Below are 25,738 nucleotides of genomic sequence, written 5' to 3'. Positions count from 1 at the left end.
ATTTCTCCATCTTGGACATGTGATGTGAGTTGTATATTTCACAAACAAAACAAAACAAGTATTTTAAAAATAAGGAAGAGATCAGTTTCAAAACATTACTTGATGTTGTGGCAGACTGGCAAAGGCCAGTAAATCCAAGTCAAGGCTGTTTGTTAGTACTTTTGCTTATATATGAACCATTTCCCCCCCTTTACAAAGGAGGTAGTTAAGAACAGATCATAGTAATATTAGAATTCTCTGACTTTCCTGCGTCATAACTAGTTATCAATATGTAGTTATAGATGTTCCAGTAATTAAAACTTTACTAAGTGAACATGTAAAACTTTTCTAATGGGATTACACTTCCATTTTCAGAATTAAACCACATCATGGCACGTCTTGTTTTGCTAGCACCACCCCAATTTAGAATAAGCTCATCTAGAAAATAAACCATTCATCCAAAGATGGAACCATCAAATGAACTACATGCATTTTCATTCTAACTTAAAACATCTAAATATTTTTCAACACAGATCACAGTCTGAACCATTTTTAAACAAAACTGAGTATTCTGATTGTAGCTGTAATAAAGAATGTAGTATAAGTAATTTTTATAACATAGATTTCTTTGATTTCACCTACAGAGCTAGTTTCAGAACCAAATTGTTACTTCCTTTCCCTTACCTTGCTATGATGGATTCAGTTGGCAGGATATTGGGAATGTAGTGAATCAACGGGGAAATGAAGTGCCCATTGAGTATTTTACAGTCAGATTGCTCCTCAACCTATGGAAAGAACTGAAAGTTAAAAGTGTGTATGATCAGCATACTTTATATGGACTGAAGGCTGAACATTAATGTATGGGTTCCTAGGCTGGAATCAAATTTTAGCACAAAAATCCACAAGCAGTTTTGAAAGTATAATTTCAATCATCATAATGCATGAGCATTAAAAAAAGTCTACCACGAGCCATTTCCACCTCACTTAAATAAAAACCAGCTGTTATAACAAAATTCAGTTTTTAATGCACTAAAAGCCTAAATAGGGGTTGAGATGATGATGATGTTTTTTTGTTTGGACACACCTGTGTTTTCTCCCATGCCACCCCAAAGGATGGGAAAAACTTCACAATAAAATCTGTACGGCTATTGCTCTATCCTAATAAATCCCTTCTTACAACTCACCTCTGCAATGATGTAAAAACCTGTCTGCTGATGATGGACAGACAGATGACTAACTGTAACAACTTCTCACCTTCCCATTCCTTTCTTCCTTACTAACTCCAACAGTCCTGACATTCTCCTCGTACTACCTCTACTCTCAATGAAAAATACCAAAATATCTGGTTTACTGAACTATGCCAGTCATCATTTTCATTTGCTTGTATGTTACTCCTCTCTCCCAGCCCTTTGTTTATACCTTTTAGATTTTATAATCTCAGGGACAGAACTGTCCCTTATATGTGTCTGTGTCACACCCAGCACAATGGGTCCTTAAATCCTCACTGGAGCATTTGGGCGCTACTATAAGTGCTTCTTTAATAATACTGACTGCAGATATGCAATTTCTCATGACATTAATTACTATGTATCTAGTTACATGAAAAGCATGCTTTCTTCTTTTTCCCAGTGGAATCCTATAATCTCCAACCACCTCTACACCCTCCCCTATATATTTACTCCTTTCTTTAATATTTCAGTGGTCTTCTCACCGAAGGACAGCTTGGTGCATCCCTCTGGAATCTTTCAATGCCACTTCTCAGTCAGACAGAGGAACTACTAGAGCAAACTACATACTCCCCCCGCAAATGCTTACCACATTTCTTCTGCCACTCTGATGGCCCAAGATCATGCCCTGAATTCTGATCTCAAATCAGTAACACATGCTGTACTGACATTAGGCTGAGCCAAATCATCAATAAAACCTACAATTCACATTGCACCAAACCTAACTTCTTTCCTCTCCAGTACAGAGAGCTTACTAAAGACTTAATTTCATTTCACTCATATATAATATGTGGGAACATAATTTTAGTTACAGTTACATTTTTTGCTACTGAATACCTTGTCAATGAACACTGGATAATCTCTTGGAACCAGCTTCTGGCATTTTTCCCGGTTTCCAATAATCTTTCTGAATTCAAATATTCTGTTAAAAAGCAAGATACAGAACAGAGTCAAGCCTTTTTTAACTGAGTATTTCTTTACATCAAAATCAGAAGTCATGCTTTTATCTGAATTTGTACATCTTTCCTGTCTGAAAGAGGCTAAACTAAAGGAGAGACAAAGACCAGGAAGTTATTTAATTTGAAATCAACTTCTCATTTCTGAGTATACCAGCCTAGTGAGAGCTGTATCAGTTTGGCTTTTGCAGAAAAGGAATAGCTAGAATTGTTTTACTACATTGCTTGGTTTTGCCAATTTTTTAAAAACATTATTTTATACCTTTTTTTATGAAGATTTAACTTCCAAATTCAGCCTAGGTCAGATTAAGGCATAAACATTATAGGGCCAGGCCTAGAATACTAGCTCCTGGAGTCATGTGACTACACCAGACTCTCACCATTCATTTTAAGAAAAATTAAGTTTAGTCCTCATTGTTGCAAAGAAATACTTGAAAGTGTGGCCCGAGTAATTGATGCAGCGACACCTACCTGAATCTGCAGATCACTTGAAACAATAGATCTGAGCAGGGTTAACTGCCACATCCATCTCAATAGGGTGTTAACTGCAAGACCTATGGCTCCAGAGGACCCTGTCCAAAACTGCCTCAGAAGAAAAGTGAAATGGTGGGTCCGCTCACCACAGCAAATTAGCCCAGGACCCAGGGTGTAACACTGGATATGTCTGCTCAGCAACTAGACACTGGCAGCTGGCCAGTGTTAGCTGACACGGGTCCACAGGCTGCAAGGCTGTTTCATTGCTATGTAGACTTCCAGGCTCAGGCTAGAGCCTGGGATCTAGGACTCCGCAGGGTGGGAGAGTCCCAGAGGTTGGGCTCCAGCCCAAGCCTGGAAGTCTACACAGCAATGAAACAGCCCTGTAACCTGAGCCTGAGTCAGCTGGCATGGGCCAGCCACACGGTTTTCTATGCTGCGTAGTCATACCCACTGAGGCCTCACTCCTGCCTCTTCAGAGTGAGGGAGAGGGGACCGCTGCTGCCAAGGAAGACAGGGGACAAACATATAGGGGCCTATGCTGCTGCTGCCGCCTTTGTCTTGCTTGGAGAGGAGGCAAGCCATCTTCTTGCTGCTACTTGGTAGGGTACAGGGCCATAGCACAAGGCAAAGGTGTGGGAACAGAGCCTTAATTCAATCCCAAATATGGGGAAAATGGCACTTATGTGATCCCCTATAGGGAAGCCAACTACAGAACACTGTTAAAGTGACACCTGCAGCATGGAATAAAGCTTAGTAAAGTAAGTTAACATTAGCTAAGCCTACTACATAGGAACTAGATCTTGCACTGGCAGGGGGAAAGTGGGCTAACATTTTTTCCAGCAATAGCTTATGACCTTTGCTAGGACATAATATAAGAATAAGAGCTGGCAATAAATCAACTGGCATGCAAAGTATCAGTGTCTCTAAAAGAGAACACTGGCGAGTGGCTCTCTCTCAACCTCTTTGTATTTTCTGTAGTTTTTCCTGTACCTTTGCTCAGGAAGAAAATTCCAGTAGATGTCAGGGTCAGAACTACAGTCATAATTATAGATACATTTGCACCTGCGATATATATCAAACGACACTTACTTTCCTAGTTTTACATACATTATTATACACATGGAATACGCTGACTCCCCCCCCCCCAGTATATCCTGCAATCTAACCAATTTCTACTCCACAACATAGTATTTTTATCTAGTTGGTATGTTTGGGTTTTTGGTTTTTTAAATCCCTATTATACAGAAATGTGAATTATAACAAATGCTACAGTTAGTTATAAAATGGCTTCCATTTTAACCCATTATTTCAGATACATGTAACAGCTTTCTGGAAAATATTCACATGCCTTTCCTGACTCTACTGATTTTCTGGGAGCATTAGTGGTTGAGACATAATTCCCCCAAATGTTACAATATCTCTGGTGCAGCTCATCCAGATTACCCTTTGGAATTTTATTTTGAACATATTTAGAAAATACCATTCTGTTTTTCTATAGTCGCAAAGAAAATAAATTAATCTTCATCAAATGCTTCCCCTTCCCATTCATCTAAATTAAAATGAGTCTGATCCTCAAAAGGATGACCTTTTCTAATAATAGAATTTTACATGTAACAAACAGCTCTGAAGTTTTCCCCTATTCTATTTTTAATGGACATAGACAGGGCTGAATGGAAGTTATGAAGTCAGTTGGTATTGGGCCAAAATTCTCAAGTGACTTGCCATACAACAGATCAACAGCCAAAATTAGCATTAACCATGAAACCCTGTCCCAGGGACTTCGTAGGACGAGAATGGGGATTCCTCCCACTAGTTTAGTTTAGCAACACAAATTATGAGCACTTTATACAACGAGGAACTAAAGGAGCATGGTTGAGGTTGGAAAATTCCCAGGATACCTTTAAATTACATGTGGATGAGATTGTTTGTTAGATACCAATCCTAATTAGTGCAGAATATGCCACACCAAATTCAGTCATTTAGTCCTATGGAGTTTTATCAGGGTTAATCTGGCCCATAATCTTTAAACTGTGAATGCTTTTTCACTCTGTGAAAAAAGTCAGTCAATATAGCTCCACCTCAATGCTCACAAAAAGGTCAAAAATGGACAATATTCATTTTATAGTCCTCAGAAAGTAAAGTTTCAACCTCTGTTATAAAAATACCGTAAATTATTAACATTGGGGGAAAAAATCTTCAAAGTGGAATTTACTTTAAACCATTTATGCTATCTGTTCTTTGTGTTTCTGTGAACCTGAACAGACTAGTAAAGTTTCTGGTTTTCATATATTAGTACAATGCTACAAGATTTAGATAGCAAACATTGCATAAGAATGTTTAAGTCCAAACAAAATACTGTTTTCTCCGAAGATATTTTTAATTAAAGATCACATCTGTTTTAAGGGTTTTGGGGTTTTTTTAACCTTAAAAGAAGTAACTATTTACTTACTCTACAGTAACTTAATTCTTCGAGATGTATTCTCCACATGTACTCCACTTCTGGCAAGAATGGGCCCAAATACATTAAATAAGAATCTTTTTGACATCAGTGTCTTCTTGGGCTGCGCCTTGTGGAGGCAGAGGGCATAAAGGATGGGCCCTATAAAAGGGCTGCCGGGCCAGAGGGCTGCCAATCTCTCTCCAGCCGTGGAGAGGGAAAGACTGGCTGCCTGCAAGCAGAAAAGGGTACCCTGGACAAGAGCAGTGGTGGGAAGAGCAGGAGGAGCTGAGGCGCTCCAGCCTGGCGAACTCCCCGATTGAGGTTTTGCTTCCAAGGCCTGAGGATGGTACTGGGGCTAGTGGGGAAGCAGCCAGGGAAGGAAGAGGCAGCCGGTCCAACCTCCTTGCCAATGATGAGTGGCCACTTCAGACGTGCAGCTTGCCCGAGGGACGGGGGCTAGATGAAGACTGGCAATGGTGGGTCACTGAGGCGAGGTGGGATTAGGGGATTGAAGTTCCCCAGGAAAGGGAGGACCCCTTCGTCTGGGAGCACTACTGTGGGGCAGTACCCCAGAGAAGGGGCACCACGGGCCATGGGGCCTACACTGACACCACTGGTAAGACAAGTAGCAACAGCAGGAGAGACACAGCCCAACAGAAGGCGCTCTAGAGATGGAAAAGCTAATTCCTGAGGTAACCAGCAGGAGGTGCCGTGGCAGTGAGTGCACACCATGCTACAGTGCAATGATTTGTTCCTCTCTGTGTGGAATACTTTTGCATTTGTCCTTATTGAATTTCATCCTGTTTACTTCAGATCACTCTCCAGTTTGTCCAGATTATTTTGAATTTTAAACCTAAGCTCCAACACACTTGCAACCCCACCCATCTTGGTATCATCCACAAACTTTACAAGTGCACTCTCTACGCCATAACTGATCCCTGTGGGACCCCACTCAATATCCCCTTACAGCTTAACTGTGAGCCACAGACAACTACTCTCTGGGAATTGTTTTCCAATCTGTTAAAGAAATTGGAAGTATGCACCCACCTTATAGTAGCTCCATCTAGGGTGTATTTCCCTAGTTTGTTTATGAGAAGGTCATCCGAAACAGTATTAAAAGCCTTACCAAAGTCGAGATATACCTCATCTACTGTTTCCCCCCCTATCCACAAGGCTTGCTACCCTCTCAAGAGACATCAGCCAGCCAGCATCCAGGCTGTGAGAGAGAGGGATGCTGGATCCAGGTGCAGGACTTGTCTCCCTGATTGTGCATTCAATGTCTGGGTGTGTTAGGAGCATGATCAGGGACCATGATGACAGGTGCATGCAGTCCGAGTACCAAAACTGTACAGGCCACGCTGAGGCTTTCATCATTATAGCTGCATCCTGTATGATCTTCCTGAGAACTCTCAGCATCTGGGGAATTGGCAAGGTAGTAGTAAGCAAGCACACAAGAGCCCTGGTGGCCATGGGCTCAGTAAGGTGTCCAGGGAGCCGCACATGTTCCTCCTCTGGAGCAGAATCTGCAGCACTCCTTGACCTGTTCACATCCAATCAGAACCAATTTTGGGAATCACCACCTGTGAAAGATGTCTTGCTGAATGCTGTCTTGGACAACTATTGAATAGTTGCTTAGAGTATTGTCCACCCGGTGAGATGGTCCACCATGAGGTTTCATAGCCTGGGAAGGTGGAGGGCTAGTGGTAAACGGTGGCTGATGCACCACTACCAAGGTGGATTGTTCTCTTGGCACAGGGGCAACAAACCAACACCTTCTTGCTTGTTGCTATAGGACATATCTGTTAGCACCTGTACTATGGCATCTCAAAACATCAAGAGAAAGACTTATGTATGCTAGTCAAATGGTTCTCAACTCCAGGGTATTTATATGACGGCTCACTTCCTGAGGGGAGCCAGAGGCACTGGGTCCGGAGGTGTGAGACGTTGCCCTCTGGCATTATCTGGACCGGTGATCTGCTAGGTCACTCCAATCTTTGACTCTGGGAGCCAGTCTTACCCTGCTCTGCTGTGAGAGCCCCCACTCCTGGACTATTCACGCATAGCCTCCGGCATGTAATCTGCTCCCAGCTACTAGCAACCGAATGACACTAGCCAATATATCTAGTCCCAGACAAAACCCTAGGAACCTCCGTCTTGCAGTGTCCAGTTATGCCTGCTGGACACTGCAAGCTTATACAAGTTTGTCAATTTAACAAAAATGATATGTACCAGGCTTGTTATCCAAGGGGAGTCTCTGACATACTTCAAACAAAACACATTACTTCAGGTAGAATAAACAAACAGATTTATTAGCTATAAAAAGACAGATTTTAGGTGGATTATAAGTAAAAGCATAACAAGACAGATTTGGTCAAATGAAATAAAAGCAAACGCATTCTAAGCTGATTTTAACACTTTCAATGTCCTTACAACTTAGGGCTTGGCTACACTTGCGAGTTAAAGTGCATTAAAGGAGCCCCGGGTGCACTAGCCTACTACGCATCCACACTGGCAAGGCACGTAGAGTGCCCTGGACTCCGCGGCTAGAGCACTCATAGTACTCCATCACGATGAGTGGAACTAACGTTTTGTGCACCCCTGCTGGAGCGCCGCGATGCCAGTGTTGGACGCCCTGGTCTGTTAGTGCGCTCTGATTGGCCTTCAGAAGTGTCCCATAATGCCTGTTCTAGCCACTCTTGTCATCACTTTGAACTCTACTGCCCTGCCCTCAGGTGACCAACTGTCAGACCCACCGTTTAAATTCTCTGGGAATTTTGAAAATCCCCTTCCTGTTTGCTCAGCCAGGCGTGGAGTGCTCTCAGCAAATCTTTTCAGGTGATCATGCCTCCAAGCGCCAAGCGATCCCCAGTATGGAGCAATGGCGAGGTGCTGGACCTCATCAGTGTTTGGGGGGAAGAAGCTGTCTAATCCCAGGTGCGCTCCAGCTGTAGGAATTACAATACCTTTGGGCAGATATAAAGGAAAGGGGCCTGACCGGGATGCACTGCAGTGCAGGGTTAAAGTGAAGGAGCTGCGGAATGCCTACCACAAAGCCCACGAGGCAAACAGTTGCTCTGGTGCTGCCCCTGTGACCTGCCGTTTCTACGAAGAGCTGGACGTGATACTTGGGGCCGACCCCACCTCCACTCCGAGTACCACCATGGACACTTCAGAGACCAGTTCAGCAAGGCAGGAGGAAGAGCAGCAAAGCAGGAGTGAGGGTGTTGAGGCGGAGAAAGCACACCCCAGAATCCCTAGATGCATGCAGCCAGGAGCTGTTCTCAAGCCAGAGGAAAATAACCAGTTGCGGCGGCCAGTGCTTGGGGAAGGACAAACACCAGAGGAGGTTCCCGGGAAAGTGACTTTTATTTTTGGGAAGGAAGTTATTCGGTTTGGGCTCTTGGGTGAGGAGGGTTAGGGCTGCATGCATACCTAGATGTGGAATAGGGAGTTGATGTGCTTTCCTCACATTGGCGGTAATCAGCCTCAGTGATCTCTTCAAGGTCTCATCCAGAACTTGGGCAATGCGCTTGCGCAGGTTTTCTTGGGAGAGCCACTGTTGTCCTTGCCCCTGTAAGGCTAACATGTCTGCGCCACTGTGCTGTGAGGGGGGGACGGGTGGACCATGGCTGCACACGGGCAAGCTGCGTATGTGCCAGGGCGGAAGCCGCATTGCAGTAGTAAGACTACTCCCTTGCTTCCCCAGGTCACCCTCAGCAGCGAGATATCTTCCAGGAAGAACTCCTGTAGAAAATGTGGGACAGTGTTCAGTATAGGGGCCCCCTGCCGCTGTTGGCCTCTCCCCAAGGCACAGAAACCCAGAGGACAGCCACGGTTGTGAAACAATCAGTTCCCACGCTTTACCCTGTGCTTACTCACCATTCTGGGGCCGCCCGTGGGTTATGTGCACCCGCTTTCGGATCGGGCAAATTATGCTATTGTGTAGACTGTGCTTGCCCTTCATTGCGCTGTCTGGTGTGAACAATGCTGCCTCTGTTAAGTGTTGCATTTTGCCTTCACAGATGCAACCTTGAGATCTCAGCCATCCGTGTTATAACTGGCCGAAAGACTCCAAAGAATCAGAAAGAGGCAACGTAGAAGCAAGGAAGACATGTTGCATGAAGTAATGCTGCATTCAAGAAATGAAAATCAAAAAGTGCAGGAGTGGCGAGACAGTGAAAGGAGGAGCGCCGGCACAAAAGCACAGTGCTCCAGCAGCAACGCACGGATCGGCTGATAAGCATAATGGAGTGCCCAGCAGACTCTATCCAGGTGCTTGTAGCCATGCACTCACAAACTCTTTCCTTGTGACCACATGTCATCTCCAGCCCTCTTCTTCCCCAAAATCCGGGTTCTTACCCGCCACCACCAAGCCCTGAAAACTACGACCCTTACCCATCACCATGCAATATAGCCATCCTGAAGTGCAGCACTCATTACACAGCACTTCAGACAGGAAGACTGAGTATGATAATAGGACATACGCAAATCTGTGATTGTACCGTTCCCCTCCCCATCCCACACCCTTGCCCTTTCTGTTTCCCAAGCAGCTGTGTTTCTTTTCAAAAAATGAATTTTCTTTTCAATAAAGGCATTTTTTGGCTTTGAAAACATTCTTTATTACTGCATAAAGTAAAAGATACCTCAGCCCAGGAAAGAAACAGGCACTGCAAGTCAGTGTAGAAAACACAGATTCCTACTAACATTGGAACCACTGCACTTCACTCCCATGCAGGGCACCAGACATTACTGGTGGCTTTCAGCCTCAAATTGCTCCCTCAAGGTATCCCTAATCCTTGCAGCCCCACGCTGGGCCCCTCTAATAGCCCTGCTCTCTGGCTGTTCAAATTCAGCCTCCAGGTGTTGAACCTCCGAGTTCCATGCCTGAGTGAATCGTTCACCCTTCCCTTCACAAATGTTATAGATGGTACACCATGCAGATAGAACCGTGGGGATGCCGTCATTGGCCAGGTCCAGCTTCCCAAAGCACACTCCACAGCCATTCTGCACCGGCTCAGCCTGTTGTTGAACTGCTCCTTGCTGCTGTCAAGACTCCCTGTGTAGGGTTTCATGAGCCACATAGCATTAAAGGGTAAGCGGTGTCTCCAAGGATCACAAAGGGCATTCTGACTTCCCCTACGGTGATCTTCTGGTCTGGGAAAAAAGTCCAGGCTTGCAGCTTCCTGAACAGGCCAGTGTTCCAAAAGATGCATGAGTCATACACCTTTCCGGGCCAGCCTGCGTTAATGTCAATGAAACGCCCACGGTGATCCACAAGCGCCTGGAGAACCATAGAGAAATACCCCTTCTGATTAATGTACTTGGAGGCTGTCAAGGTTCCCCCCCGACTCTGAACTCTAGGGTACAGATGTGGGGACCCGCATAAAAGACCGCCTAAGCTTATTTCTACCAGCTTAAGTTAAAAACTTCCCCAAGGCACAAACCCTTTCTTGTCCTTGGATGGGTACTGTTACCAAGTGAGTTAGACAAAGATTCAGGAAAAGGACCACTTGGTGTTCCTGTTCCCTAAAATATGCCCCCGAGTCCCTTCACCCCCTTTCCTGGGGAGGCTTGAGAATAATATACTAACCAAATAAGTAAACCAGATTCTTAAAAAACAGAACTTTATTATAAAGAAAAAAAAAGTAAAAGTAAAAGTAAAAGAAGCACCTCTGTAAAATCAGGATGGAAGATAACTTTACAGGGTAACCCGATTCAAAACACAGAGGATTCCCCTCTAGGCAAACCTTAACAGGGATAAACCTCCCTCTAAGCATAGGGAAAATTCACAAGCTAAAAACAAAAGATAATTTAACGCGCCTTGCCTTATTTACTTACTCTTTTTGCAATATTGAGACTCATTTTAGGATGATTTTAGGAGAAGGAGTTTTCTGACCTGATGCTTCTCTGCTTCCCCAGAGAACACACAAAAAAGAGCAAAAAAAAGCCTTCCCTCTCCCCAGATTTGGAAGTATCTTCTTTCCCCCACTGGTCCTTTTGGTCAGGTGCCAACCAGGTTATTTGAACTTCTTAACCCTTTACAGGTAAGGAAGAATTCTAGGCTACCCTTAGCTGTATGTTCTGACAGAGGCTAGGTGGGCTGGTGCCAGAATTGGAGTGTGTGTGTCATCTATCACCCCTCCGCAGTTAGTGAAACCCGTTTGTGCAAAGCCATCCACAATTTCACGCACGTTACCCAGAGTCACGGTTCTTCTGAGCAGGATGCGATTAATGGCCCTGCAAACTTGCATCAAAACGGTTCCAATGATCAACTTTCCTATTCCAAACTGGTTAGCGACTGATCAGTAGCTCTCTGGAGATGCCAGCTTCTAGATTGCAATAGCCACCCGCTTCTCCACTGTCAGGGCAGCTCTCAATCTCATGTCCTTGCGCCACAGGGTGGGGGCGAGCTCCTCACACAGTCCCATGAAAGTGACTTTTCTCATCCGAAAGTTCTGCAGCCGCTGCTCGTCATCCCAGACTTGCATGACGACGTGATCCCACCACGCAGTGGTTGTTTCCCGAGCCCAAAAGCGGCATTCCACGGTGGTGAGCATGTCTGTGAATGCCACAAGCAAACTCGTGTCATATGCGTTACTCGAGTCGATATCATCATCGGAGTCCTCACTGTCACTTTGGATCATAAGGAATAACAACTGCCAAATGTGACACGCTAGCGAGACTCGTCAGCATACTCCTCAGCAGTTCAGGCTCCATTCCCGCAGACTGAAAGGGAAGACAGAGCGCGCAATACAAAAAACATTGAAAGATGGCGCCAAATGTGGATGGAAACACAGAAATTGCTGGGATGCGCACCGATGCATCACAGGGTGTTGGGACAGGACCCAGAATGCCCCCCACCTCCTTCCCACAAGTCACAGTGCCAGAATGGGAAGAGGTGCTCTGTGGGATAGCTGCCCATAATGTACCACTCCCAATGCTGCTGCAAGTGCTGCAAATATGGCCACGCCAGTGTGCCAGCAGCTTTCAGTGGGGACAGACTGCAGCGCTTTCCCTACTGCGCTCTCCGAAGGCAGGTTTAACTCAAAGCGCTCTACATCTGCAAGTGTAGCCATGCCCTTAGATGCTTCTCACCACAGGCTGGTTACTTTTCAGTCAGGCTCTCCCCTTTGATCAGCGATTCAGTCGCTTGGTGGTGGTGGTGTCTGTAGATGTAGGTAGGAGAGAGAGAGCATGGCAAAATGTGTCTCCCTTTTATCATGTCCTTCCTTTCCTCTTGGCTTTGCGCCCCCCCCGCCCCCCAGTCAAGTGACCATTACCTCATCGCAGTCCCAAACTGACCAAAGGAAAGGGGTGACTCCCTCAAGGGTCTAATAGATTCTTTTGTTGCTGCCTAGACCAGTGTCCATTGTTCCTGTGAGGCTGGGCTGGGTTTGTTCCATCCATGCCCTGATAAGGCGTGAACTGCCTCTCTGTTCCTGGAGAGTTTTTGCATGGGCTTGCTTTAAGCCATGAGGATACATTTTCAGCCTCACCTATAAGCTTACTATAAAATTACTGTAACAATTACTATAATTGTTACATGCTCAGTGCATTATGAGCCTTCCGAAGACACTCAACATGACAAACTTTGCATTGGATACCACCCAATCATTTTATAAAGATGAACATGGAGATGTAGTGTAGTGATTCTCAAAGCCGGTCTGCCGCTTGTTCAGGGAAAGCCCCTGGTGCGCTGGACCGGTTTGTTTACCTGCCGCGTCCGCAGGTTCAGCCAATCGCGGCTCCCACTGGCTGCGGTTCACCGCTCCAGGCCAACGTGCTGGCTGCTCTTCCCGCAGCCCCCTTTGGCCTGGAGTGGCCGAACCTGCGGATACGGCAGGTAAACAAACCAGTCCGGAGCACCAGGGGCTTTCCCTGAACAAGCGGCGAACCGGCTTTGAGAACCACTGGTGTAGGGTGTTCCCCCGAGGTACAGAGCATCACAAGGTGGTCCAGCTGAGTTCCCAAATGTACATTTGTCTGTCACCAATGTCATGCTGGGGATCGGTGAGGAGATGGGCAATCTGTTGTAGACATGTAGATGTCCTTCGACCAATCTAACAAGGAAAGGATCCTGGGGGATTGTGACCAACATGTCTTAGGTACCTGCTGAGTAAATACATTGATCTCAAACACCCTTGCATAGAGTACAGGTGGCAAATGTGTCATGTGGGAGCAGGAGGCCATGTGACCCATGAGTCTTAGGCATGTTCTGATTAATGTTAAGGGTGTGAATGAAGCTGTTGTCAAGGCTTAGAATGGTGAGAAACCTGTTCTCTGGCAGACAGGAGCCCATACTACCCCTATGAATTTTATGCTCTAACAAGATGTAAGGGCGACTTCATTCCATTGACTGAGGTCTGATTCAGCAAAGAGATTCAGAACTACTCAAATAGAGTCGTTCAGGTGTTGAGGTGACGAGCTCAAATCAGCCAGTCATTGAGGTAAGAAGAGACTAAAATGTCTTTCCTTCTCAGATGAGAAACCATGACTTCCATGCACTTGGGAAGACTCTCAAGGTCAGAGAGAGAGAGAGGGGGGGGGGGCCACAGGGAAGCACTCTGCATTAGTAGTAAGACTTTCCCACAAGTAAGCTGAAATATTTCTTTGTGGCCAGGTGAATTGCAATATGAAAGTGTGCGTCTTGTAAGCAGAGTTGCAAACCGATCTTGAGGATCCTAGGTGTGGATTATGGACCTCAGCATCACCATCCTGAACTTGAACCCACAGATGAATTTGAGTCAGAGTTTCAGGACCGGGTGCCATACCCCTTTCTGCTTATGATCAAAGTAACCCACCCTGCCCTGGAATTCCAAAGGCATTCTTTTACTGCTCTGAACTGCTCAGGAAGGAAGAGGACTCCCTCCTACAATATCTCATGAGAGGGGTCCCAGAAGGGATTGGGGATGAGGTGGGGAAGGTCTGCAGGGGACTCAAACTGGATAGAGAATCCTTGTCCAAAGGACTCCAGAACACTTTGGTCCCAGGTAATTTGGTTCCATACCTCCCAAAACAAACAGTTCTCAAAAGGAGAGAAAGAGCTGGATCTGCTGGCTCTGCAAGGCTCTCAACTGCACATTCAAACCTCCTATTGCAAGGTAGATGGAAGGTGTGTGTCAGAGGAGGAACGGGCAGAAGATATCTTCATCTGGAACTTCTGCCTCTTCTTCAGTGGCTCAAACAGTCTCTGTTGTCTGTAATAGTACTCAGATGGTTGTGTCTGCCTCAGACAGGGCCAAGTCTTGTACCATCTCCTTCGTGGAGCAAAGATGCATACACGCAGATAGCAAAAGATTGTCTTTGGTGTCCTCCAACATGCAAATAGCCTCATCCGTATTACTAAAAAAAAGTCAGAATCCTCAAAGGGGAAGCACTCTATGGCTGCTTGAGCCTCCTTCAGTATTCTCAAGGACTGCATTAAGAGGCCCAATGAATTGCTATTATGCTAGCCACTGTAGGTGAGGTGTTGTGAGCAACCTGTATTGAGGTCCATGCAACCAGCTGTCCCTCCTGCACCTGGGATTTAAATTCCTTGTTGTGTTCCTGTTGGAGTTTGTTGGTGAATTGGGATGCATGATCCCAGTTCAGAAAGCTGCATTTGGCCATGAGTGCTTGGTAGTTAATAATGAATGCTTATAGGATGGCTGAAGAATACAAATTCCAATCAAAGAGGTCCACCAACATTTTAGGATCTTTAACCCTGGGAGTTGCTTTCTGTGGACCCTGTCATTTGGACTTCTCTTGGACAGTGACTATGATCAAAGAGTCGAGTGTAAGATGGCTAAAGAACTATTCAAAGCCTTTGGAGGTGATCTGATAATGCCTGTCCATTTTCTTAGATTTAGGCATCATAGAGGAAGGAGTCCAAAGGTCTTTAACTGGTTCCATTAAGGCAAGCCATGGGTATTGACTCCATGGGTGTTCCAGGGCTGGAGCACCCATGGGGAAAAAAAATTAGTGGGTGTTTAGCACCCACCGGCAGCCAGATTCTCCCTCCCACCCCCGCAGTGCCTACTGTCCACCAGCAGCCCCGGCAATCAACTCCTCCTGCTCCCTCCCAGCACCTCCCACTCACTACGATCAGCTGTTCCGTGGGGGTGGAGCAGGGACAGGTAGAGGCGGGGCAGGGGTGGGAGCTTGGGAGAAGGGGTCGGGTGGGGGCAGGGCCTGTGGTGGAACAGGGGGTTGAGCACCCCCAGGGTCTGGAGGAAGCTGGTGCCTGTGCATTAAGCTGTTATTTATTGGCACTACCAATCTACTGGGGACCAGAACATGTGCAGAACATGGAGAAATTTGTATGACTTCTCTTGCCCTATCTTGACTGGGATTTCCAAGATGTCAGCTATCCTCCCAAGAAGTTCTTGGAAGATCCAGCAGCCATCAGGCTGGTTTGAAGCTATAACGGTTCACTGAAGAGGACAAAAATCACTGTCCGGACATGTTGGGCTTCTGTCTCGTGAAAGTCCTCTTGCTCACTCTCTGCATCAGGTGCATGATCTGCCAGGTGAGTGAGACCTACAAGGGAAGCGTGACCTTGCTCTAGTTGCCTGAGATGCAACAGGAGTCTTGCGAGTAGGATGCATGCCATATAGGGCTCAGGAAGACCATGACTGCATGAGGTTCTGGAAGGAGGTGCAGGCCATGATGAGTCCCGTGCAAAGTACTGCTTGTGATTGTCGCTGTAGTCCCTCATGTGGATTTCTGAATGCTCTTTCAGGCAGAGTAGGCTCATAAGGGTCCAGGGACCAAAGCAGTTGGGTGAAGCAGATCTCGAGTAGGACCACGAGGCTTCTGAGCTGGTGGCACTGGGTTTCTTAGTAGAAGAGAGCAATGGAAACTCAGGCTATTCCAGAACTGTCAACTCTCCCAGTCCTGTGAACTGTGCAGGTACTGCAAAGAGAGGCTCCAGAGGCGAAGATTCAGAAGGAAGGGTTGCCGGTACCATCATCAAGTTGGTGTGAAAGATGTCAGTGCCAAGGTTTTAGTTACCAAAGGCACAGTTTTGGTCAGAATGTGCTTTCAGTGCTGGTCCAGAGAGATCTGAAGAGTGCTCTTGAGGCTGGCTTCAGTGTCAGCTGCTTGGATCATTGGTAACAGATACTGGGAACATCAATGGCTATTGAAAAGTGCACCAAGGCCAGTGGAACCTGATCTGAGCCTTGACTTCCCTCCTAGCGTGATCTGTTTGGAACTGGAGAGGACGATCTATGTCTCCCATCACCATGCAAACAGTGTTCCTTCAGGCCTCTCTCTTTAGAGGACTGGGCTGCAGTGAAGGATGTTCTCGCTGACTCTGGAGTGGAGGAATGGCACAAACACAGAGGCAGAGATGGCAGGCATTCCTTCCTGCAGTCACAGGAGGTAAGAATGAAGTGGAAAGCAACTGAGTCTGTCCCTGCCCTTTATACATTTGTCTACAGAGTGCTGGAGGGTGCACAGGTCACAGGTGCAGCCCCAGCAGACATTGCTACTCAAAGGGTCTCATGTGCATGAGGTTCAGGTGCACCTGAACTGGAACATATGTGGACAATCCACTTAAAGAATCCTACATTTTGGAATTAATTTAACCAGTGATAATCCTTAAAATACCCTGGAATAGTTTAAACCATTATTACTAGTCTTAGCATTAAATCAGTGCCAACTAAGACTGAGGCCTCATTGTGCGAGGCACTGTACAAATATAAAACAGACTCCACCCCTGAGAGATTACAAACTAAATAGTACATCTCGCTGAAAAATTTATGACAACGTTTTTCCCCTGTAAAAAAAATGCTGTTTCATTGAAACTGAAATTTTCTGAGAGAACGCGGTGATTTTGAAAAATTTCATTTTTAAAAAAATTGAAAAGTATTTTGATAAGGTCAAAATGCTGTTTTGATTTTTTTAATATTATATTCTAAAAAAATTAAAGATGTCAAAATAAAAATTAAATGTTTTGATTTACCCAACACAAAATGTTTTCAAAAATTTTGTTTTGCAGTAAATTTTGAAATTTAGTTTTTGTTTGAATTTGGACAACTCTAAACAGACAAACGGTTGGGAAAATAGGCTAAGCTATCTAATTCCCATTTAAGGATGTGTTGTAAGGTTACTACTATATCTCTCTGGTAGTCTCAATGTACATTTACAGATCTCCACCAACTGCTCCAGACAAAACTTTCCCAACAACAGTTTCTTGCTCAATGTATTCCTTTGCTTGTAGTGTTTATGTTTGCACAAAGTCAATTTCTCAGAAATTTAGATCTGTAATTTCCATTTTAGCCTAATATGATATATTATTCATTTTATACACTCAATTATTCAATATTTAAATTTTAAGAAACCCACAGTACGTTGCTCGTATAAAAGCAAAAGCCTTTTAAAATCAATCCACTCAAAGATTCATCAAGGGGAATTACCATCGTATTAAACTATTTTACATTAAATTTTTGGGAATATATCATTCTAACATATAAATCTTAAACAAGCATGAAATCAAAACCTGCAGACCAAAAGCTCTTGTTCTTAATCAACTCTAAAAAGAGATTTTTCTCTCTATATAACTCATTAAAAATGGATGTGCAAAATGTAGCCATAGTTTTTCCAAGAGAAACCAAATGGAGAAAACAAGGCATATACCTATCCTACATTGTATGTTTTAAAGTTTATATTTGGCAAACTAACTTCTTTATAAACCTTTATGTAAAAGAGAAACCTAGTTACTTCTTTTTTAATTTTAGAGGAGATGCCTCCTTCCAAGGTGTTTTACAAGCTTTGTCCTTGGACAACACAACCTATCTAGCTAGCTTTATATAAATTCAAGATCTTTTAAAATATGTTATCCTACACCACCATGTTTAAGTTTCCATTAATTGGATTCTTTGTTTTTAAACAGACTTTTTAACAGCAACATGTAGTTTTTTCTTCACATAAAACAGTTTAGTGTATAAATGCATTAATTTAAAAATTAAACTATTTAGTTAGTTTCTGAAGTCTAATTAATCCTATAGTGTTTTGTTTCACATTTTTTTTTTTTAGAAAATTGAAAATAAAACATTGTATTTTCAGTAAAAAACATTTATCTGTTCATAGTCTTCAAACTAAATTTACTTAGATTAACAGTATGAAATATTCTGTGATTTTTTTTTTTCTGTGAGGGAAAATAATTACCTTTTCAGATCTTCTGGTCTTCCCCATCCTTGGATGAAAAGTTTAGTGAGGAGAAGCCGTCTGTACAAAATATCCAGTTTACTCACACCCATTAGTAGCAAGCTAACATCTAAAAGGAGAAAATGAGGCCTTAAGTGGGTGGTTTTGGAAGTATATCATTTATTTTTTCTTCTCAGCCAAGAAGCAGACACAGCAAAGAAGCTCAACAAGGCATCACAACCCTCTGAGGGAAAGTCAAACCCAAGTGAAAGGGAGCAAAGCCCAGAGTCCAACTGATCATATTTTGAACACCTGCATAATCTGTAGTGCTTAATTTTGAGGGCTCAGGTAGGCACAACTTAGAAGAAAACCTTTCTACTCCCATTCGTCCCTGAATTCCACTCTTATCTTCCAGAGAAAAACTGCAGAAGTAAAACTATCATTCTGATGTAACAAACTGTGATGCAGCCTATTCTGTAAAACTGGATTTGAAACATAGATATGGTCCTTCAATTTTAGATGCTAGAAGAAATTCAGATTCATGTTCCATCAGCTACATTTCAACCTCTTTCATCTGTTCTAGTCTCAATTTATGAATACACATGAAACATTTTAATTATAATTTCAAATACAGTTAAGTTTCTGACCAAAAACAAACCTGTAAGGAAATGTAATCAGTTACTTCCATATTCAAAGGAAAACTAATGATCCAAAGTTACCAGAGTGATAAGTGCTTATCTTATCCACAAACAAGTGTTATGTTTTTATATCAGTACACAATAGTATCATGAAAATAATCTGGAAGGAATGCATCTTAATTATAATGAGATTATTTTGTTCTACAAAGGGGTAAACTTTGAGGGACACAAAGCAGGTTACTCAGTGGTGTTAGAAATTCCCAGATCACAATAATGCTGCCAAGTTTTAGGAATGGAATCCTTGTAGATTGAGAGAGCTTGAAAAAATGTGGGGAGTTTGATTTATTTGCAGATGTAAGAGAAACATATATGCTCTGTGGAATAACATCTACTTATCATGCTGAGAATAGGCCATTTTACATGAACTAATCTGAGTGGAAAAAATGCTTTTCAGATCTGGGAAGACCTCATTATCATTAATCCAGTTTTTCATGGAAAGCTCTTTTATAGAACAGACATACTACTTTTTGTCACCTTTGCACTATGCGCATCCTATTACTTAATAAACTAATCCCATGATTAGCAGAGCTTTGTTACCACTTCTCCCTACATTTCTCAGTGCATACAAATTCTAGAAAATTTGTAATGCACTTTAAATTGCAATTCTCTTTGAAGTCAAGACACAGACATATTACTGAGGTACTGAAGTGAGAGGCTGCTATTCAGCAGGCAATTATATGGTCCCAATATGTATCATTAAATTTGCTTGGCTTTAACTTTGTGATCAGTACTATAACTCAGAAAGGAAAGTCCATTTCCTTCAACAATATATAAAAAGAAAGCTTTCATTCAGATTACAACAGATCCCTATAAAAATGCATGAGACTGATGCTAAGGATATGGATACTTGCTAGAAATGTGGGGTACAGGAACACTGCTGCAGGAGTGTCCTGTCCTTACTGAGTTTTGGAAGAATATACTGGCTGAAATTAATTTTATTCTTAATTCCCCATTTAACTATTCTGTTTACAACTTGTTTGTTCTTGCAAGCCTGAAGTGATTGTACCTCACAGATTCATCAGAGTGATTCCTCCCACAGGCCTCTGAGATGGCTAAGAAAATAATATTGCAAAATTATCATTCTTCAGAGAAGTGCTGCAATGAATTGAGAGTTAGCAGCTCTGAGACAGTAACTGAGGCTTTAGCTACACTAGAAAGGGTTTGCTGATAGAGCTATACCAGCAAATCCTCCTAATGGAGACACAGCTTATACAAGCAACTTTTCTTTTGTCGGTATAGTTTATACCGGTTCCCCAAACAAAAGTTATAATGGTAAAACGACTTATTTGAAGGTATAACTGCCTCTACATAAGGACTTTTGCCACCCTTGGTTAAGGGGTGTGACTGGAAAATCATACTATCAAAATCCTTGACAGCATTCCTTTCAGTGAAGGATGCTTCTTACTTATGTTGAAGTTTGATCAGTAAATAGTATTTACTGACAAAAATTTTAGTTAAAAACCTACACTTACTAAAATAATGCGAAACCACTTCTGTGCACTTGATACACCAGGCAAAAAAGTTAAGCTATTGGTTGTGTGCATCACAGAGCATATGATCTTCCAATTAAAGTTTCAGGATTTTTCTACACCTAAGAAAACAGATGATTTTGAATCAACTAAAAAATTCAACATATAACAAAACACCATTTGTTGTATGAAACATGTACTGATAAATGGGATAATCAGCATATTTCCAAATCTCTATCCACTGCATGATCTAAGGAACCTTGCTTACAACCCTACTGACAATGGAAGTTAATTTATGCAATTGTAATTTTTATTCATCTAGTTTTGTATCTGAAGTGCTGTTAACCTGAGCCCATACCACACTCCAATTGCAAGCTTTTTTAAATATAAAAAAAATGATCAGTATTCACACCCTAATAATGCAGTACTTCGCATGTCTATAAGGCCAACTATTGAAGGATCTCAGTCATTTGTAAACAAAATAAAAACTAATATGTAGAATAAATGTCTATTTTTGTAAGCAGAAGCTTCAAACTTCAAAAACAGACTTCAACGAGAAACTACAGAACTGGAATTAATTTGCAAACTTGACACCATCAAATTAGGCCTGAATAAAGACTGGGAGTGGCTGGGTCACTACAAAAAATAATTTTCCCTCTGATACTCATACTTTCTTGTCAACTGTTTGCGTCTCCATTAGGAGGATTTGCTGGTATAGCTCTATCAGCAAACCCTTTCTAGTGTAGCTACATCCACCCTAATTGAATTGGCCTCATTAGCACTGACCCCCCACTTAGTAAGGCAACTCCCATCTTTTTGTGTGCTGTATATTTATACCTGCTTACTGTATTTTTCACTCCATCTGATGAAGTGGGTTATAGCCCACGAAAGCTTATGCCCAAATAAATTTGTTAGTCTCTAAGGTGCCACAAGAACTCCTCGCTGTTTTTCTGATACAGACTAACACAGCTACTCCTCTGAAACCTATACTCAAACTGAATCTGTTTAACATAACCCCTCCCTGACTCCCCAAAACACTGCTACTCCAAAGAAGCAGTAATGGTCCTAAATTCTGACATAAAATTTAAGGGACAGAAATAAGTGCTTTATAACCACTGAAAAGCCAGGACATTTTGCTTTCTAGTAGTATGAAATCTTAATTCCTAGCCCTGCCAGTCTCAAGCAGCGAATTTTAAAGTCACGTTATTCTGATCCCCATCTTGCTTCGTTTATCCCACTGTGTTTCCTTCAATACCTTCTAATCTTTTAAAATTAGATTAATGAACAGCTTCAGTCATATAAAATAATCTGAGACATGACATCAGTCACGTTAGTATTGAAACGTGTATGTGAGGACCATCAGAACATGATTTTAAAGATAGGTATCTTGCAACATGCCAAGATCAGAAACACTTGGGTAAACCAGTAAAACTGCTTTCAGAACCTTTCTTTTTCAGAAAGGAGAGCTATAATTCTGCTGTAACTACGGCAATAATCCATATAAAATGAAGGGAAAAGGCACCATTGCCAAGGTTAGAGCCACCCCAAAAACAAACATCCCTTGCAAAACAAATTTTGCTTCCTTACTTACCAAGAAACCTTGAAAATTGCTGCTTGGTTCTAGCTACTGTTCTTGGCTGCTGCTCAGTGCTGATCTATAATGACTCTCTTACTAGTAAATATTTTATTGATCTCAATTGTCTTTCCTCCTTTGCTAATGTGTTTTTTTACCCTGTTTATTACATTTTATTCACCTGATTTCTTAAGTACGCTAAGCATTACTGCCTGTTAATTCTGCTAGTCTTCCAGAAAATTATTAAAAAAAAATCTGATAGCTACACAAGCTGTTACTCCATTTCTGTTAAGGGGCCACATAGCAATATGGATTTCAATCATCAAGTTGGAAAAAAAAAAGTTTCCAAAAATGGAGTCATATCCCTCTAGTTACGTATCACCAATTAGAAGCTCACTCAACAGAAGGGCTTTTGGTTCAGTTTATCTATTAGCAATCAGTAAATGAGATGTACTTTGAACAGATCTGAGGTTGGCCAGGATAAAGGATATTAGATCAGAAGTACAAGTGATTTTAAGAAAATAAACTGATATTACATCAACCCCAAAACACACTGCTGGACAACTGGAGCATGTTAAAAGGATGCTAGGACACAGGATGAGACAATTCCTTGTATTCAATTAACTGCACTGATTCACATTAGGACTGCCCAGCAGCTCAGGACCATTTGAAATAAAGGGGACTGAAACTAGGAGTAACAGTCCCTCTCCGCCGCCACCCCATTGGAAAGAGTTCAGAAAAGGGCTACAAGAATGATTCAGAGTCTGGAAAACATGACTTACACTGAAATACTTAAGAAGCTCTCTTTATCTCAATATACTCTATACTCAATATATGCATGCCCCAATCCCATGTCCTGACCCCCCCCAACCCAGAATCCCTTCTTGCACCCCAAACCCCTCATCCCCGGCCCCACCCCAGATTCCCTCCTGAACCCCAACCCTCTGCCCCAGCCCAGAGCCCCCTCCCACACCCTGAGCCCCTCATTCCCGGCCCCACCCCGCAGCCCTCACACCCACACTCCAGCCTTCTGCCCCAGCCCCGAGCCCCTCCCATGCCCCAAACCCCATCCCCAGCTCCATTGGATCGCGGGCATTAACAATTTTCTTCAGCTGGGTCGCCAGAAAAAAAGTTTGAAAACCACTGATGCAGGGTATATACCAAGGTACATACCCACAGGCTTCAGATAGGTCTTTACTAGCCTAAGCCAGCGGTTCTCAACCACGGGTACGGACACCCCTGGGGGTATGCAGAGGTCTTTCAGGGGGTACATCAACTTATCTAGATATTTGCCTAGTTTTACAACAGGCTACGTAAAATGCACTAGTGCAGCAATTCTCAAACTGTGGGTCAGGACGCCAAAGTGGTTCATAACCCCGTTTTAACTGGGTCGCCTGGGCTGGCATTAGACTTGCTGGGGCTTGGGGCTGAAGCCAAAGTCCAAGCCCCACCACCCAGGATGGAAGCTGAAGCCAGAGGGATTCAGCCCTGGGAGGTGAGGCTCAGGTTTCCACTTTGGCGGGGCTTAGGTTACAGTCCCCCTGCCCAGGGCTGAAGCCCTCAAGCTTTGTTCCCTTCCCTGCAGAGTGGTGGGGGTCGGGCTTCAGTCCCACAGCCCAGGGTGGTGGGGCTGAGGTTTCAGTCCCCCTTCCCGGGGTCATGCAGTAATTTTTGTTGTCAGAAGGGGGTCGCGGTGCAATGAAGTTTGAGAAACCCTACACTAGTGAAATCAGTACAAACTAAAATTCCATACAATCACTTGTTTATACTGCTCTATATACTATACACTGAAATGTAAGTACAATATTTATATTCCAATTGATTTATTTTATCATTATATGGTAAAAATGAGAAAGTAAGCAATTTTTCAATAACAGGATGCTGTGACACTTTTATATTTTATGTCTGATTTTGTAAGCAGATAGCTTTTAAGTGAGGTGAAACTTGGGGTAAGCAAGACAAATCAGACTCCTGAGAGAGGTACAGTAGCCTGGAAAGGCTGAGAGCCACTGGTCTAAGCAATGTCTCACTGTCTACACTGCTAATTATACCTGTGCTTGGGGGACGAGGCGTATATGTACGCTACACATCGCCATAAGAAATGGGCTGTTTAGAAGTCCACTTTATGATCATAGTGGCCCCCCTCTGGCCTTAAAATCTATCAATTTAGTGTCAGGATACTAACTATAAAATTGAATAAGAGGGGAGAAATGACCAATGGTCTACTGTGGTTAGTTACTGCCAGTTTTATTTTTAAAACTATCATTTACACTATGACATAAGATTGGTGATACTTAGGGGAGAGGAACACAAAATTCTAGTAAAATTTACAGAAACTAAGTGTCCTGATATTCTGAATTTCATTCAATCAAAAGTTGTAAACTGTTCTAGGGATGGTGAAATGTAGGCCAGGGTTTTTTTTTGTTTTTTTTTTTTAAAGACACTACTAAACTATGAGAATTTTAGGTCCAACAAGCCCAGTATCCTGTCCTCTGACAGTGGCCAATGTTAGGTGCCCCAAAGGGAATAAACAGACAGGTTATCACCAAGTGATCCATGCCCTGTCATCCAATCCCAGTCTCTGGCAAACAGAGGCTAGGGATGCCATTAATGGATCTATCTTCCAAGAATTTATCTAGCTTTCTTTTGAACCCCGTTATAGTATTGGCCTTCACAACACCCTCTGGCAAGTAGTTTCAAAGGTTGACAGTGCGTTGAGTGAAAAAATACTTTCTTGTATTTGTTTTAAACCTGCTACCTATTAATTTCATTTGGTGGCCCCTTGTTCTTGTATTATGGGGAGGAGTAAATAACACTTCCTTATTTACTTTCTCTACACCACTCATGATTTTATAGACCTCTATCATATCCCCCCAATCGCCTCTTTCCCAAGCTATTACCTTCCACTGTAGGTTGGAGAAGAATGAAGCCAAAGCTGTGATAAGACTGGATTAGTTTCGCAGAGGTTTTCTGGAGCGGGGCAGGTGAGCGAGCGGTGACAAAATCGATTTAAACGGACACATAGGGAATTGCCTTCAAACAGCAGTCACGACCGCGTCGGGGTGGGGGCATGGCCACAGCCAGGTGCTGGAACTAGGGATACACAGTTTCCGCTTTCAGATCCCCTCTATAAGATTGTTTCAGCACCACTGGGCACCTGCTGCTACGCAGACCCGGAGGGAAGCGCACACGCTGGGCACCAGCGGGCCAGGGCAGGGCAAGCGCTCTCCCGCCAAGGGAGCAGGAAGGGCGGCGGGCCGGGCACCCACAGGGAGAGGATGGCGGGGCGAGCCCGGCTTCCCGCACCCCTGAGGCTGGAGGCGCCGAGTTACTGACCGCAGGCGGACAGGGCCCTTCTCCTTCGAGTGGCGTCCCCAGCAGCAAACGAGAGCGACGCCGTCCCCACCCACGCCCCGCATGGAGGCGCGTCGGGCAGCAAATCCCCGCCTGCGGCCGGAGAACCCCCGGCCCTGAGACCGGCCGGAGACTCCCACCGCCCGACACTTTCCCGGGGTCACTCACTGAGCCGGGCAGGCGCCTTCCCGCGCTCCCTGCGGCCGCACATGGGGGAAGGGCCAGCCCGTCTCGATGGTGTGGGGCGGGGAAAGGCTGAAGGTCGCTCCCGGGGCGGTGCTACGCCGCAGCCGGCCCCTTCCGGAGCGCAGTCGAGTAGCGGACCAGGGAGGAGACTAGCTGCGAGCATCAAAAGTCACATGTGACTAGCAGACCCCCCGCCTGTTCCTCGAGCATCCTACCATCCCACGTGACTGCAGCCCGCCGGCCGGCGCT

The 25,738-nt window shown here is 43.9% G+C and overlaps 1 protein-coding gene across 5 annotated transcripts in view; it reads right to left on the bottom strand.

Moving 5' to 3' along the window:
• Positions 1–25,608, bottom strand: part of ABHD18 (abhydrolase domain containing 18) — a 48,560-nt gene extending 22,952 nt beyond the window's left edge. For 4 of the 5 annotated variants that reach the window (XM_037897194.2, XM_027821614.2, XM_043545555.1 and 1 more), the window contains exons 1-3: positions 18,231–18,339; positions 2,043–2,127; positions 664–764 (exon numbers count right to left, since the gene is read on the bottom strand). In XM_037897194.2, the coding sequence (XP_037753122.1) occupies positions 664–764; positions 2,043–2,127; positions 18,231–18,322 (278 nt within the window). In that variant the 5' untranslated portion in view covers positions 18,323–18,339. Of the gene's footprint in view, positions 1–663; positions 765–2,042; positions 2,128–18,230; positions 18,340–25,471 lie in introns of those variants that run through there. The other variant, XM_043545554.1, reaches the window with a different exon arrangement.
• Positions 25,609–25,738: the final 130 nt, after the last annotated feature.

The sequence above is a fragment of the Chelonia mydas genome, chromosome 4, assembly GCF_015237465.2.
Source record: "Chelonia mydas isolate rCheMyd1 chromosome 4, rCheMyd1.pri.v2, whole genome shotgun sequence".
NCBI classification, from domain to species: domain Eukaryota; kingdom Metazoa; phylum Chordata; order Testudines; family Cheloniidae; genus Chelonia; species Chelonia mydas.
Note: the sequence above shows the minus strand (reverse complement) of the source record. Positions and strands in the feature narration are given on the sequence as shown.